This window comes from Heterodontus francisci, chromosome 41 (genome assembly GCF_036365525.1).
Source record: "Heterodontus francisci isolate sHetFra1 chromosome 41, sHetFra1.hap1, whole genome shotgun sequence".
Classification (NCBI taxonomy): domain Eukaryota; kingdom Metazoa; phylum Chordata; class Chondrichthyes; order Heterodontiformes; family Heterodontidae; genus Heterodontus; species Heterodontus francisci.
Window position 1 is genome coordinate 37131305 of NC_090411.1, and position 15927 is coordinate 37147231.

Below are 15927 nucleotides of genomic sequence, written 5' to 3' on the forward strand. Positions count from 1 at the left end.
TTGATTCCTTAGTACCCAAAGAACAAGAACAAAGAACAAAGAAAATTACAGCACAGAAACAGGCCCTTCGGCCCTCCAAGCCTACGCCGATCCAGATCCTCTATCTAAACCTGTCGCCTATTTCCTAAGGATCTGTATCTCTTTGCTTTCTGCCCATTCATGTATCTGTCTAGATACATCTTAAAAGACGCTATCGTGCCCGCGTCTACCACCTCTGCTGCGTTCCAGGCACCCACCACCCTCTGCGTAAAGAACTTTCCACGCATATCCCCCCTAAACTTTTCCCCTCTCACTTTGAACTCGTGACCCCTAGTAATTGAATCCCCCACTCTGGGAAAAAGCTTCTTGCTATCCACCCTGTCTATACCCCTCATGATTTTGTACACCTCAATCAGGTCCCCCCTCAACCTACGTCTTTCTAATGAAAATAATCCTAATCTACTCAACCTCTCTTCATAGCTAGCGCCCTCCATACCAGGCAACATCCTGGTGAACCTCCTCTGCACCCTCTCCAAAGCATCTACATCCTTTTGGTAATGTGGCGACCAGAACTGCACGCAGTATTCCAAATGTGGCCGAACCAAAGTCTTGTACAACTGTAACATGACCTGCCAATTCTTGTACTCAATACCCCTTCCGATGAAGGAAAGCATGCCGTATGTCTTCTTGACCACTCTATTGACCTGCGTTGCCACCTTCAGGGAACAATGGACCTGAACACCCAAATCTCTGTACATCAATTTTCCCCAGGACTTTTCCATTTACTGTATAGTTCACTCTTGAATTGGATCTTCCAAAATGCATCACCTCACATTTGCCCTGATTGAACTCCATCTGCCATTTCTATGCCCAACTCTCCAAACTATCTATATTCTGCTGTATTCTCTGACAGTCCCCTTCACTATCTGCTACTCCACCAATCTTAGTGTCGTCTGCAAACTTGCTAATCAGACCACCTATACTTTCCTCCAAATCATTTATGTATATCACAAACAACAGTGGTCCCAGCACGGATCCCTATGGAACACCACTGGTCACACGTCTCCATTTTGAGAAACTCCCTTCCACTACTACTCTCTGTCTCCTGTTGCCCAGCCAGTTCTTTATCCATCTAGCTAGTACACCCTGGACCCCATGCGACTTCACTTTCTCCATCAGCCTACCATGGGGAACCTTATCAAACGCCTTACTGAAGTCCATGTATATGACATCTACAGCCCTTCCCTCATCAATCAACTTTGTCACTTCCTGAAAGAATTCTATTAAGTTGGTAAGACATGACCTTCCCTGCACAAAACCATGTTACCTATCACATTTCTTCCAAATGGGAATAGATCCTATCCCTCAGTATCTTCTCCAGCAGCTTCCCTACCACTGACGTCAGGCTCACCGGTCTATAATTACCTGGATTATCCCTGCTACCCTTCTTAAACAAGGGGACAACATTAGCAATTCTCCAGTCCTCCGGGACCTCACCCGTGTTTAAGGATGCTGCAAAGATATCTGTTAAGGCCCCGGCTATTTCCTCTCTCGCTTCCCTCATTAACCTGGGATAGATCCCATCCGGACCTGGGGACTTGTCCAACTTAATGCCTTTTAGAATACCCAACACTTCCTCCCTCCTTATGCCGACTTGACCTAGAGTAATCAAACATCTGTCCCTAACCTCAACATCCGTCATGTCCCTCTCCTCGGTGAATACCGATGCAAAGTACTCGTTTAGAATCTCACCCATTTTCTCTGACTCCACACATAACTATCCTCCTTTGTCCTTGAGTGGGCCAATCCTTTCTCTAGTTACCCTCTTGTTCCTTATATATGTATAAAAGGCTTTGGGATTTTCCTTAACCCTGTTTGCTAAAGATATTTCATGACCCCTTTTAGCCCTCTTGATTCCTCGTTTCAGATTGGTCCTACATTCCCGATATTCTTTCAAAGCTTCGTCTTTCTTCAGCCTCCTAGACCTTATGTATGCTTCCTTTTTCCTCTTAGCTAGTCTCACAATTTCACCTGTCATCCATGGTTCCCTAATCTTGCCATTTCTATCCCTCATTTTCACAGGAACATGTCTCTCCTGCACGCTAATCAATCTCTCTTTAAAAGCCTCCCACATATCAAATGTGGATTTACCTTCAAACAGCTGCTCCCAATCTACATTCCCCAGCTCCTGCCGCATTTTGGTATAGTTGGCCTTCCCCCAATTTAGCACTCTTCCTTTAGGACCACTCTCGTCTTTGTCCATGAGTATTCTAAAACTTACGGAATTGTGATCACTATTCCCCAAGTAGTCCCCTACTGAAACTTCAACAACCTGGCCGGGCTCATTCCCCAACACCAGGTCCAGTATGGCCCCTTCCCGAGTTGGACTATTTACATACTGCTCTGGAAAACCCTCCTGGATGCTCCTTACAAATTCTGCTCCATCTAGACCTCTAACATTAAGTGAATCCCAGTCAATGTTGGGAAAATTAAAATCTCCTATCACCACCACCCTGTTGCTCCTACATCTTTCCATAATCTGTTTACATATTTGTACCTCTATCTCACGCTCGCTGTTGGGAGGCCTGTAGTACAGCCCCAACATTGTTACCGCACCCTTCCTATTTCTGAGTTCTGTCCATATTGCCTCACAGCTCGAGTCCTCCATAGTGCCTTCCTTCAACACAGCTGTGATATCCTCTTTGACCAGTACTGCAACTCCTCCACCCCTTTTACCTCCCTCTCTATCCCGCCTGAAGCCTATTGATCTCAATCTTGAATATACGTAATGACTGAGCATCCACAGCACTTTGGGGTAGAGAATTCCAAGGATTCACAATCCTGGAGATATTTCTCCTCGTCTCAGTCCTAAATGGCTGTTACTTTATCCTGAGAGTATGACCCCGTGTTCTAGACTCTCCAACCAGGGAAAACATTGTGTTATGACCAGGTGAGAAAGTGGTCTAAGGCACCCCCTCTCAGCATCTTCCTGGTTTGGCTGTAACAGGGTTTAACTTTTAAAACACCATGGGCTGGATTTTATAGCAGGCGGATGGGAGCTGGTCACCGACGTAAAGTCAGTGGCAAACCCACATCCGCCCAGCCTGGGGATCCGACCCGCATTTTACGGGTCCCCGGGCTTTAAGTGTTCAGAGGCGGGACTTCCACTCGCTTGAGGGAGGACGTCCCGCCTCATTGAGCTACTGGCCAAATTATTGGACCAGCCGCTCAGTCCCAGCAGCGCCACTACTGGGACTGCATCCCAGCCAAGGACATGGAGCCAGGACCGAGGTAAGTTTGGTTTGCCTCACTGGGCAGATTGGTTGCTGCCCGGTGAAGCAAGGGTCGTCATTTTGGGGAGAAGGAGGGCATCTTGCATTCTGGGAGTGGTTGGGGAAGTGGGGGGTGGGCCTCACTTGGGCACTCTGTGGCCGTTAAGTGGCCACTTAAGGGCCTCGATTGGCCTGGGGCGGGCACCCCATTTCTCACCCTCCCCCCCACCACCATCCAGCTCACTGGGGTAGCGTAAAACTTCGGCCCATGTTTTAGCTTCCCTCTCAGTGAGTCCTTGCTCACTGCTCTCTAATTGTAATGGCAAACAAATCAACCAGAAATCTCAAATTTAAACAAAAAAGTTGTAAGTTTATTAACCTTAAAAACCTAATTCAGCTAAAACTACTAAAAATACGCGACACGAACACGCTAGCATGCATACGTGATAAACACACACGCAAATAGAGACATAGGAGAAAGAAGGGGAAAGGTTTGTATTAATAGCTGGAGTTCAGTTACTGTCTTTGGGTTTTACGTAAAGTATTTGATTGAAATTGCAGTTCTGGTTGGGACCCATTGCACACTTTCACTGGTCTTCTGTCTTGAGGCTTCAGTTACTTCCGTGGGTCCCTGGAACTTTACGTGAGAGAGAGACAGGGAGAGACCTTCCTTCTCTTTTGTCTTCAAATTGCAGTCTGTTCCTTTCTGTGTGGCACAATTCAAGCAACCCCCAGGTTGGCCAGCGGGTTAGTCATGTGACTAGCTCCTTATTTGGAACGGTCAGTAGGGGGGGTGGAATGCTGGGTCTTACACATTCTGTGTCTCTTGATCATCACTATTGACAAAAATCCATCTGGCTAATTGAATCAGGGGATATTCCCATTGTCTTCTTCAGGCAACTGTCTTTTAGAATGCAAATGTGCAGCCATGTTTTCAGACACTGTTGTAGTCTTTTTCAACAAGTTATTTCAAGTCCACTGACAGTTCAGAAATAATGTTCCATATGACGAAATTGATATGTTTAATTTTTTTGGCAGGTGTGGTTTTCGCCACACACCATCTCAGTATCTACCCCGTCAAACCCTCTAAAAATTTTATACACTTCAATAAGATCTGGGTACTACCTGTGCGGAGTTTGCAAGTTCTCCCTGTGACCGCGTGGGTTTTCGCCGGGTGCTCCGGTTTCCTCCCACAGCCAAAGACTTGCAGGTGATAGGTAAATTGGCCGTTGTAAATTGCTCCTAATATAGGTAGGTGGTAGTGCAATTGAGGGAAGGTGGGGATGTGGTAGAAATAAGGGATTAATGTAGGATTAGTATAAATGGGTGGTTGATGGTCGGCACAGACTCGGTGGGCCGAAGGGCCTGTTTCAGTGCTGTATCTCTAAATAAATAAATAAAGAAAATCACTTCTCATGCTTCTGAAGTCCAGAGAATATAGGTCCATTCTACACAATCTCTCCTAATAGGTCAACCTCTTATCCCAGGAATTACTCTAATGAACTTCCTTGGGAAAGGAGACCAAAACTGCACAGAGTACTCCAGGTGGTCTCACCAAAGCCCTGTACAATTGCAGCGGCTTCCTTACTGTTATACTCCAGCCCTCTTGCAATAAAGACTAACATATCATTTGCCTTCCTAATTGCTGGCTATACCTGCATGTTAACTTTGTGATTTGTGTCCAAGAACATGCAAATCCCCTGAATACCAATATTCACTATACTCCCACCTTTAATTAAAAAAAAACATTGTTTTTCCATTCTTCCTGCCATAGCGGATAATTCCACATTTCCCCACACCATACTGCATCTGGTACCTTCTTGCCCAATCAATTAACCAGTCTTTATCCCTTTCCAGTCTCTTTGTCCTCTTCACATCTTACTTTCCCATTTAGCTTTGTATCCTCTGCAACTCGCCAAGGTTCCTTTGACAACATCTTCCAAACCTGCGACTTTTACAACCTAGGACATGGGCAGCTGACGCATAGAGAACTCCAGCATCTGCAAGTTCCCCTCCAAGTCACACACCATCCTGCCTGATCATCACTCCTTCGCTGGGTCAAACTCCAGGAACCGCCTTCCTAACAGCACTGTGGGAGTACTTGGAGCACATGGTTCAAGAAGGCAGCTCAGCACCACCTTCTCAAGAGCAATTAGGGATGGTCCATAAATGCTGGCCTGGCCAGTGACGCTCACATGGCAAGAATTATTTTTTTTTTAAATTGGAAAGGTCCTGGACCTGAAAAGTATTTTTCTCTCCACAGATGCTGCTGAACATTTCCAGCCTTTTCTGTTTTTATTTTGGAAAAAAAATATACAGACCCTGCGTCATAACAGCACAGAAAGAGGCCATTCACCTGCCGAGTCCATGCCCTCCTGGAGGTCATTGCTATTTCCACCCTGTCTGCACTGCCCGGCTGCAGAGGCGGAACCTGTTTCCAGCGCCTGGGAGGAGCTGGCGGTTCGCTTTCTTTGTGAGACACGGTGTAATGGCGGCGGCAGCGGCAGCGGCAGGAGCCGGGTTGCTAAGGGTGAGTGAAAGCCCGGGCAGGGGGGTACGGGCCGGGCCGGGGAGGATCGGACCGGACCGGACCGGACCGGACCGGGCAGGGCAGGGGAGGGGAGGATAGGGCCGGGCCGGGGAGGGGAGGGCCGGGCCGGGCCGGGGAGGGGAGGGCCGGGCCGGGGAGGGGAGGGCCGGGCCTGGCCTGACACCAAGACCAGGGTGATTGAAGGGCAGGTAGCATTTGGTTTAATAGTGCGGGGCCTGAATGACAGGCTCGGGCTGCCTGACTTTATTCAAAGGGGCAGAAGCTGGGACCGGCTCCTGAGGGTATGGTGTCTCCCTCAGGCACTGACTATTAGGGACAGTTGTCAGGCTCCAGCCACCCTCACTACCTCCTAACAGTGATCCTTCTTCTGGCTGGATCCTGCTGAACAAGTATTGCAGCCAAGTTCCCTCCTTAGCTCGGGGCACCAAAGCCAACTGTGACCATGACTAATTCACCACTGACTGCATGTAGTCTGGGATTTGTGTTCTGTACAGCTAAGTCTGGTGCATCAGAGGAATCTCGGGATTTAACGTTCGTAATAGATAATGTAAAGCATTGGTATCTAAAGCTTTTAGGATTTCCAAGTAAAAGCGAAGCTTGAATGGTTTATCAATACACGAGGGTTAAATCCTTTAGTTAATTACAATTTATGTATAAGTATAGTGTGCCTTACCTCTTTCCATTTCCTTTTCTCCAGAGGCTGTTATGGTAGATCGTATGGCCAGTCAGTCCTGGATGTGCACAATGTGATACCGGAATGTGTTTTTTTAAATGATTGTTACAGTATTTATTTTTTAATGACAGCATTAAAAGCTGTAACATGGTAGTACTTTCAGGAATGTTTACAGTGTTGAAAAATTCATAGAACTATTCACTGGCACTGATTTCCTCACAGTGTTAAATGGAACAAAAAAGATTTTCCAGCAATATAGGAAAGCATGGATAAATGGACCAAAGTTCAGAAGATTTGTAATGTTGCTCCAAGGTTTGTGTAATAAAAAGGGTTTTAAGCAGGAATGGACACTCTTTGTGTGAAGCCATTTCAATACTTGACAAGAGTGTACTGACAAAACGTTAAACTTTCTTAGAAACTTAATAGAAATTTCTGGCTTCATGTGAGATCCATTAATACTGTTGTTTAAGTATGCGTCTATATCTCAGCAATACAATGCCACAAGGATGTAATGCGAAATAGTTCATGCTCCACAGTAATAACAGGTCGTTAAGGGCTGAATAGTACCTTAGATTTCTTGGTAATTATGTGACGAAGAGAAGAGCTATTCCCAGCATTCACTGCTTAGCAAGGAAAGTTCAAAATTGGAAAAATGGTGGAGGTTCTTCTCAGAAACAGGCTCCAGGGACCTCAGCATGGTTGCACTGCTGTTTACACTGAGCAATCAGCAGCACCATAAACACATTGCATATTAAATGGCGAGTGGTACAGCCTGGCCCTGATCCTGGTGCAAGCAGGCAGCCTGAACCAATGAGGTCAAGTCACACCTTATAGTTTGATGCTAATGCCAGTCACCTTTTTTCACTAATGAGAATACTGACAAAGGATGTGTCCTGTGTAGTTGTAGTTGAAAAAGAATCGGTCAGTGATGAAGGAATAATTTATGTTGTATGAGCTCTGATGTAAACTCACCGTAAGATCAAGATTCTGGTCCTGAACTTCCACTAAGATCGGGATGATTAGAGCAAAATCCCAATTCAGGAAATAAATCTATTGAAATTTGCCTTTGTGTATTTAGGATTTAATATATGATGCCTTATTTAGTTTGTTTTCAGGTTGATCTGTATTAAGCCAACAAAAATCAAGAAATTTATCCAACAGTCTGATTTACAGTACAGCATTGATTGACAACCATTTAACTTTTGTTGATCGGAGTTAGCAAGAAATGAGTGGTAACATATATCTCCAATAGTACTTTAGCAACTACTACATATGAAAAGGTAACCTAGCTATCAAAGGAATTAATACGTTGTTGAGTAAAGGAGTAGTGATAAATTTGTGTAAACTGTTAATTTGGCCACTGTTGGAGACTGTGTGGAGTTTTGGACATCCCATTATCAAAAGAACATTAAAGTCACAATTTAGATTCAGCAGGATGATCCAGGGTTTGAAACTAGAGTTAGGAGGAGAGACTGAGATACTGGGACTGTTTCCACTGGAACAGAGAAAGCTGAGAGAAAATGTGATAAGGATTATTGCTGGGGCCTTGACAGAAATCTTTGCATCCTCATTGGCTACAGGTGAGGTCCCAGAGGACTGGAGAATAGCCAATGTTGTTCCTTTGTTTAAGAAGGGTAGCAAGGATAATCCAGGAAATTATAGGCCGGTGAGCCTTACATCAGTGGTAGGGAAACTATTAGAGAGGATTATTCGGGACAGGATTTACTCCCATTTGGAAACAAATGGACTTATTAGCGAGAGGCAGCATGGTTTTGTGAAGGGGAGGTCGTGTCTCACTAATTTGATTGAGTTTTTTGAGGAAGTGACGAAGATGATTGATGAAGGAAGGGCAGTGGATGTTATCTATATGGACTTCAGTAAAGCCTTTGACAAGGCCCCTCATGGCAGACTGGTACAAAAGGTGAAGTCACACGGGATCAGAGGTGAGAGAGCCAGTTCTGTATCCATCTTGCCATGTCATAGAAGACAGAGGGTAGCAGTGGAAGGGTGCTTTTCTGAATGGAGGGATGTGACTAGTGGTGTTCCGCAGGGATCAGTGCTGGGACCTTTGCTCTTTGTAGTATATATAAATGATTTGGAGGAAAATGTAGCTGGTCTGATTAGAAGTTTGCGGACGACACAAAGGTTGGTGGAGTTGCGGACAGTGATGAGGATTGTCAAAGGATACAGCAGGATATAGATCGGTTGGAGACTTGGGCAGAGAAATGGCAGATGGAGTTTGATCCGGACAAATGTGAGGTAATGCATTTTGGAAGGTCTAATGCAGGTGGGAAGTATACAGTAAATGGCAGAACCCTTAGGAGTATTGACAGGCAGAGAGATCTGGGCGTACAGGCCCACAGGTCACTGAAAGTGGCAACGCAGATGGATAAGGTAGTCAATAAGGCATACGGCATGCTTGCCATCATCGGTCGGGAGATAGAGTATAAAAATTGGCAAGTCATGCTGCAGCTGTACAGAACTTTAGTTAGGCCACACTTAGAATATTGTGTGCAATTCTGGTCGCCACACTACCAGAAGGATGTGGAGGCTTTGGAGAGGGTACAGAAGAGGTTTACCAGGATGTTGCCTGGTCTGGAGGGCATTAGCTATGAGGAGAGGTTGGATAAACTCGGATTGTTTTCACTGGAACGACGGAGGTGGAGGGGTGACATGATAGAGGTTTACAAAGTTATGAGCGGCATGGACAGAGTGGATAGTCAGAAGCTTTTTCCCAGGGTGGAAGAGTCAGTTACTAGGGGACATAGGTTTAAGGTGCGAGGGGCAAAGTTTAGAGGGGATGTACGAGGCAAGTTTTGTTACACAGAGGGTGGTGTGTGCCTGGAACTTGCTGCCAGGGGAGGTGGTGGAAGCAGGTACGATAGCGACGTTTAAGAGGCATCTTGACAAATACATGAATAGGATGGGAATAGAGGGATATGGGCCCCGGAAGTGCAGAAGGTGTTAGTTTCAGCAGGCATCAAGATCGGCGCAGGCTTGGAGGGCCGAATGGCCTGTTCCTGTGCTGTACTGTTCTTTGTTCTTTGTTTGTTCTTTGATTAAAAACTTGCATTTATATGGCGCATTACATGACCATCGGACATCTCAAAGCACTTTACAACCAATTCGATACATCTGAAGTGTAGTCACTGTAGTAACGTAGGCAATGCAGCAGCCAATTTGTGCACAGCAAGCTCCCACTAACAGCAATGACCAGATAATCTGTTTTTATAATGTTAATTGAGGGATAAAGATTGGCCAGGACACTGGGGAGAACTCCCCTGTTCTTAGAAATAGGGCCTTGGGACCTTTTATGTCCACCTGAGGGGAGACAGGGCCTCAGTTTAACATCTTATCCATCAGACAGCACCTCCAACAGTGCAGCATTCCCACAGTACTGCATTGGATTGTCAGCTTTGATTTTTGTGCTCAAGTCCTGGAGTGGGACTTGAATCCAACACCTTGTGGCTCCGTGGCAAGAGTGCTACTCGCTGAGCCACACTTGACACAACAAAGACCTTTAAAATTATAAAGCAGTTTATAGTGAATACAGAAAAATGATTTCCTCCAGTTGGCGAGTCTGTGGTGAAGGGTCATCAATTAAAAATTGCCACTAAGATTGAGGAGAAGCTAAGAGCAATGTCTTTACCTAGTGAATTGTCTGAGCTACAGACCATTGCATTTTTATGGAATATAGATACATATTTGAAGCGGAGAAAGATAAAGGGCTATGGGTAGAGATCCAGGGTAGTGCAGTTAGTTTTGGATTGCTCGAGCAAAGAGCTGGCATAGAAAAAATGGGATAAATGATCTCCTGTTCTATCTGCTTCCAGGATTCTTTGGAATAACATACACAAAACATTAGCTGGGTTCACTTTAATAACCCTACTTCAGAATTTGCTTTTTTTTTAGATTGTATTGCATGTGGTTTTCCAGTTTGTACAAAAGCATAATTGGTACCATTTGTAAGCTTTCTATTTTAGTCTATGTTATTAATGAACTGTCTTATAATCTCAGTACTCAGTTGGTAGTTACACAGTTGCGTCAAAGTTCACTCCTCTGTGATGATCTATACAGTCAGCCATGGCTCAGTTGGTAGCACTCTCGCCTCTGAGTCAGAAAGTTGTGTGTCTAAGTTCTATTTGAGAGATTTGAGCACAAAAACCTAGGCTGACACTTCAGTGCAGGACAGAGGGAGTCCTGCACTGTCAGAGGTGCCAGCTTTTGGATGAGACGTTAAACCAAGGCCCCGTCTGCTTTCTCAGGTGGACTAAAAGATCCGATCGCACTATTTCGAAGAAGAATAAGGGAGTTCTCCCAGGTGTCCTGGCCAATATTTATCCCTCAATCAACATCACTAACAACATTATCTGGTCATTATCACACCCTGTTTATGGGAGCTGTCTGTGTGCAAAGTGGCTGCCATATTTACAACATTACAATAATGACTACACTTCAAAAGTACTTGATTGGCTATAAAGCACTTTGGGATGCCCCGAGGTCTTGAGCAGCCGTTGGCATCCTTCCATCTACGAGAGATGATGGACACGCAACAAACAATACATTTAGATGCTCTTCATTGCTGGTTCATTAGGTGTCATCTTCTCTGTTCTGCTTAACTTTAACTCAAGTATTTTATCTTTGCGATATTGTTGGGTTAATTTGGACTTTTCTATGAACAGAACTCTATTGATTTTGAAACCAAAATGCATTTCCTTTCTTGAAATGTAGTAGAACATAATTTGCATCACTTATTTTTTATTTTCTGATTCTGGTGTGAACAACAGAAATCTTTTCTATAATGTCCAATTTAAAAACACAGCATTCATTTGACTATATAACTCGATCTAATACTGCCATTTTATTTATTGTGAGACAAATATGGCTTCCAGCTTATTGCCAGGAAAGACACTTGTGGCCATTCATATCTGATCCTACAAATGGCACTCAGTCTTGATAAAAGTGCAGTCAAAGGTTTAAAGGATTTGGTCAGTCCGTAGGTCACAGCAGAAATACAGCAAGTGGATGTTTGTGGGACTGGATTAGTGAGCACAAAACATGGAAATGGGACTAGGAAGCAGAGTGATGGGTAGAGGGCATCAGTTCATGAGAGGTGGTGTGAGTGAACATTGGCGGAAAGGCTAATTTTTAGTTTTAGTGTGCATAGATCTTGGAGGATAGTGTCAGCTAACCTGAAGTTTGAGCTCGGAGAGTCCGTCATGTAATATGTAAGTTTAGGCAAGATGGGATAATGTTAAAAGGAAGGAAGTGTTACAGTTGCAGGATATGCATTATATGGAAGACTTTTAGGATAGATGTTCCCTTTGTGTAGACTGAGAATCATGCTTGTTAATTTTTTGGTGCATCTCAGTGTGGAGGTAGCTGTAGCTATCATGCTGGGCTTGAGTGATTTATGGCAGGGGGCTGTGGTAACAGTGGTTACTAATATGTGATTAAAAACAAGAAATGCTGGAAATACTCAGCAGGTCTGGCAGCATCTGTGGAGAGAGAAGCAGAGTTAACGTTTCAGCTTCGGAACCGAAGAAGGGTCACTGACCCGAAACGTTAACTCTGCTTCTCTCTCCACAGATGCTGCCAGACCTGCTGAGTATTTCCAGCATTTCTTGTTTTTATTTCAGATTTCCAGCATCTGCAGTATTTTGCTTTTATTACTAATATGCGAGTTGCCTGAAAAACCAAGGCATTTGTTTCAAGTCACTTGTTGTGAAGCACTGGATACACCCACGGCTGCTGTACCCGGTTGGAATCTAACCTACTTCCATGGCTGGCTTGTCTGGTTGGGTACCTCCCAGTACCATGCGCAAGTGAGTATAGAAACAGGAGGATAGTGCAGATGAATGCATGGCTGGAAAGATGGTGCAGGGGAGAGGGCTTTAGATTCCTGGTGCACTGGGAGAAGGTGGGGCCTGTACAGGCCGGATTGGTTGTACCTGAACAGAGCTGGGATAAATTTCCTTGCAGGACAATTTGCTAGTGCTAGTGGGGAGGGTTTAAGCTAACTTGGCAGGGGTATGGGAACCAGGAAATAATACAAGAGGGGAACACCTGCATCGAGAATTGGAAGAGACAGCACTAAAGTAGGAAATAGCAAAGTATTAGTTGGGGGTCAAAGTAAGAGTGTTGGGCAGTACTAGAGCAGGGAGTAGTTCAGTATTAGATGGGAGTGGACTGAGAAGGACTATGAGAAACGCAAAGACAGGATTACAATGCATGTGTGTAAACGCACCAAGTGGTGAATAAGGTTGGTGAACTATAAGCACAAATAGAAGTATGGGAATATGATACAGTGACAATAACAGAAACGTAGCTTAGAAATGGCAAGGACTGGGCACTTAATATACAAGGATATAAAGTGTTCAGAAAAGATAGAGAAGGTAAGAAGGGAGGTTGGGTGGCAGTCCTGCTTAGGAAAGACATTGCACTGCTGGAAAGGGAGGATGTCCTTGAAGGGGTAAGGACAGAATCCATTCAGTTAAAGTTGAGTAAAAAGGGTATGATCACAGTATTAGGGGTTTTCTATAGACCTTCAAATAGTGAGAGAGATGGAGGAGCAAGTCTGCAGGGAAAGCGGAGATGTGCAAGAACTATAGAGTGGTGATATTGGGGGACTTTAGACAAATATTGATTGGGATACTTTTAGAGTAAAGGGTCAGGAGGGGGGAGCAAATGTGTTCAGGAGAACTTCCTTGATCAGTATGTTCTCAGCCCAACTAGAAAAGAGGCATTCTGTGAAATCAATCTGATTACTGTTTTGTTACAATCAATCTTACTATGCCAAAAACTTCCTCTTTTTATATTTAAAAGATCAATTAATCTTCTGACAGTTTGGAAAACTGTCCTTTTTTATCTCTTTTATCAAAAGTTTCAGTTTTGATTTGATTATTGTCTCTGTGCCAATGCAGGCAGAGAATTTGTCCTTGAAATGTTTTCGCAGGAAGTGTTTCCCAATGATTACCCTTTGCTGTAATCAACTGTAAATGTGTGGGTGATCAGATTTTCTTATGAACAATTGTTGTGAGAAGGCTTTCTCGGGATCTGATCTAATTTTGTGCACAAGCAAACGTTTCCCAGGTTAAATGGTCCAGTGTTGTAACATGAATCGATGCATTGAAGTTTTTATTGCTCTTCTCTGCCTTTTGATTGTTTAATAACCTAAACAGAACTGGCCTGTTCTGTCCCCTTGTCTCGAAGGCCCTAGAGGATGTCATGGCTGTGCATATCTCTCCAGAAACTTTCTGGTAAAATCCCTCCTGTCTGGCTTCTGATCTGCCACTGACTTCTGACCTACCACTGGCTTTCAACCTAGCACAGCACTGAGACGGCCCTGGTCAGAATTGCAAATGCCATCCTCTCTGCTGTTGACTGTGGTTCGCTGTCCCTTCTTGTCCCCAATCTTTTTGCAGTGTTTGACATGCTTGCTCATGCTCTCCTCCTAAACTGCCTCTCCTCCATTGCGCATCTTACTTGTTTGTTCACATCTCTGTAAAGCACCTCGGATGTTTTTCTACATTGAAGGTGTTTTACAAATGAAGGTAGTTGTTTGCTGCCCTGCTTGGCTCCACGCCTACCTCCTCCCTGGCGACAGCCAGCATATATCTAGCAGTGGCTTCTCTTCTCTTCTTGTACATCACCTCAGGAGTGAACCAGCTACCTGTCCTTGGCACTCTTCTTTTCATCATTTATACAGAGTTATACAGCACAGAAACAGGTCCTTCGGCCCATTGTGTCTGTGCCAGCCATCAAGCACCTATCTATTCTAATCCCATTTTCCAGCACTTAGTCAGTAGCCTTGTATGTGATGGTGTTTCACGTGCTCATCTAAATATGTGTTAAATATTGTGAGGGTTCCTGCCTCTACCACCTCTTCAGGCAGTGCGTTCCAGATTCCAACCACCCTCTGGGTAAAAATTTTTTTCCTCAAATCCCCTCTAAACCTCCTGCCCCTTACCTTAAATCTATGCCCCCTGGTTATTGACACCTCTGCTAAGGGAAAAAGTTTCTTCCTATCTATGCCCCTCATAATTTTGTATACCTCAATCGGGTCCTCCCTCAGCCTTCTCTGCTCTAAGGAAAACAACCCTAGCCTATCTAGTCTCTCTTCATAGCTGAAATGCTTCAGCCCAGGCAACCTCCTGGTGAATCTCTGCACCTTCTCCAGTGCAATCACATCCTTCCTATAGTGTGGCGACCAGAACTGTACACAGTACTCCAGCTGTGGCCTAACTAGCGTTTTATACAGCTCCATCATAACCTCCCTGCTCTTATATTCTATGTCTGGGCTAATAAAGGCAAGTATCCCATAGGCCTTCCTAACCACCTTATCTACCTGTGCTGCTGCCTTCAGTGATCTATGGACAAGTATACCAAGGTCATTCTGACCTTCTGTACTTCCTAGGGTCCTACCATCCATTGTATATTCCCTTGCCTTGTTAGTCCTCCCAAAATGCATCACCTCACACTTCTCAGGATTAAATTTCATTTGTCACTGCTCTGCCCATCTTACCAGCCCATCGATATTGGTCTGTAATCTAAGGCTTTCCTCCTCACTATTTACGACACCACCAATTTTCGTGTCATCTGCGAACTTACTGATCATACCTCCAATATTCATGTCTAAATCATTAATGTACACTACAAACAGCAAGGGTCCCAGCACTGATCCCTGCAGTACACCACTGGTCACAGGCTTCCAATTGCAAAAACAACCCTCGACCATCACCCTCTGCCTCCTGCCACTAAGCCAATTTTGGATCCAATTTGCCCTGGATCCCATGGGCTCTTACCATCTTAACCAATCTCCCATGCGGGACCTTATGAAAAGCCTTACTGAAGTCCATGTAGGCTACATCAACTGCTTTACCCTCATCTACACACCTAGTCACCTCCTCGAAAAATTCAGTCAAGTTTGTTAGACATGATCTCCCCCTGACAAAGCCATGCTGAATATCCTTGATTAATCCCTGCCTCTCCAAGTGGAGATTAATCCTGTCAGAGAATTTTTTCCAATAGTTTCCCTACCACTGATGTTAGACTCAACAGCCTGTAATTACCTGGTTTATCCCTGCTACCGTTCTTGAATAATGGACCTGTGGCCAGAGAGGATTTGAAAATTTGTGTTGGAGCCCCTGCTATCTCCTCCCTTACCTCACATAACCGCCTGGGATACATCTCATTTGGGCCTGGGGATTTATCCACTTTTAAGCCTGTTAAAACTGCTAATACCTCCTCCCTTTCAATTCTAATTTGTTCGAGTATATCAGAATCCCCCTCCCTGATCTCTACACCTACATCGTCCTTCTCCATAGTGAACACAGATGAAAAGTAATAATTTGAAACCTCACCTATGTCCTCCAGCTCCACACACACATTACCACTTTGGTCCCTAATGAACCCTACTCGTTCCCTGGTTGTCCTCTTGCCCTTCATACACT

General features: G+C 44.6%; 2 protein-coding genes and 1 long non-coding RNA gene across 17 annotated transcripts in view; 2 read left to right on the forward strand and 1 right to left on the reverse strand.

Annotated features, from left to right (window-relative positions):
* The window catches only part of LOC137353506 (uncharacterized), a 691250-nt gene that overhangs the window by 312351 nt on the left and 362972 nt on the right, over positions 1-15927 (forward strand). The window lies entirely within an intron of this gene.
* sacs2 (sacsin molecular chaperone 2) overlaps positions 1-15927 on the reverse strand; it is a 171903-nt gene that overhangs the window by 128522 nt on the left and 27454 nt on the right. For 6 of the 14 annotated variants that reach the window (XM_068019868.1, XM_068019867.1, XM_068019866.1 and 3 more), the window contains exon 2: positions 6476-6533. The exons of the other annotated variants lie outside the window; for them this stretch is intronic. In XM_068019868.1, coding sequence (XP_067875969.1) covers positions 6476-6533 — 58 coding nt within the window. The remainder of the gene's footprint in view (positions 1-6475; positions 6534-15927) is intronic. 14 annotated transcript variants of the gene reach the window in all.
* Positions 5607-15927, forward strand: part of LOC137353502 (branched-chain-amino-acid aminotransferase, cytosolic-like) — a 67154-nt gene continuing 56833 nt past the window's right edge. Inside the window, exon 1 of one of the 2 annotated variants that reach the window (XM_068019876.1) lies at positions 5607-5781. In XM_068019876.1, coding sequence (XP_067875977.1) covers positions 5740-5781 — 42 coding nt within the window. In that variant the 5' untranslated portion in view covers positions 5607-5739. The remainder of the gene's footprint in view (positions 5782-15927) is intronic. The other variant, XM_068019875.1, reaches the window with a different exon arrangement.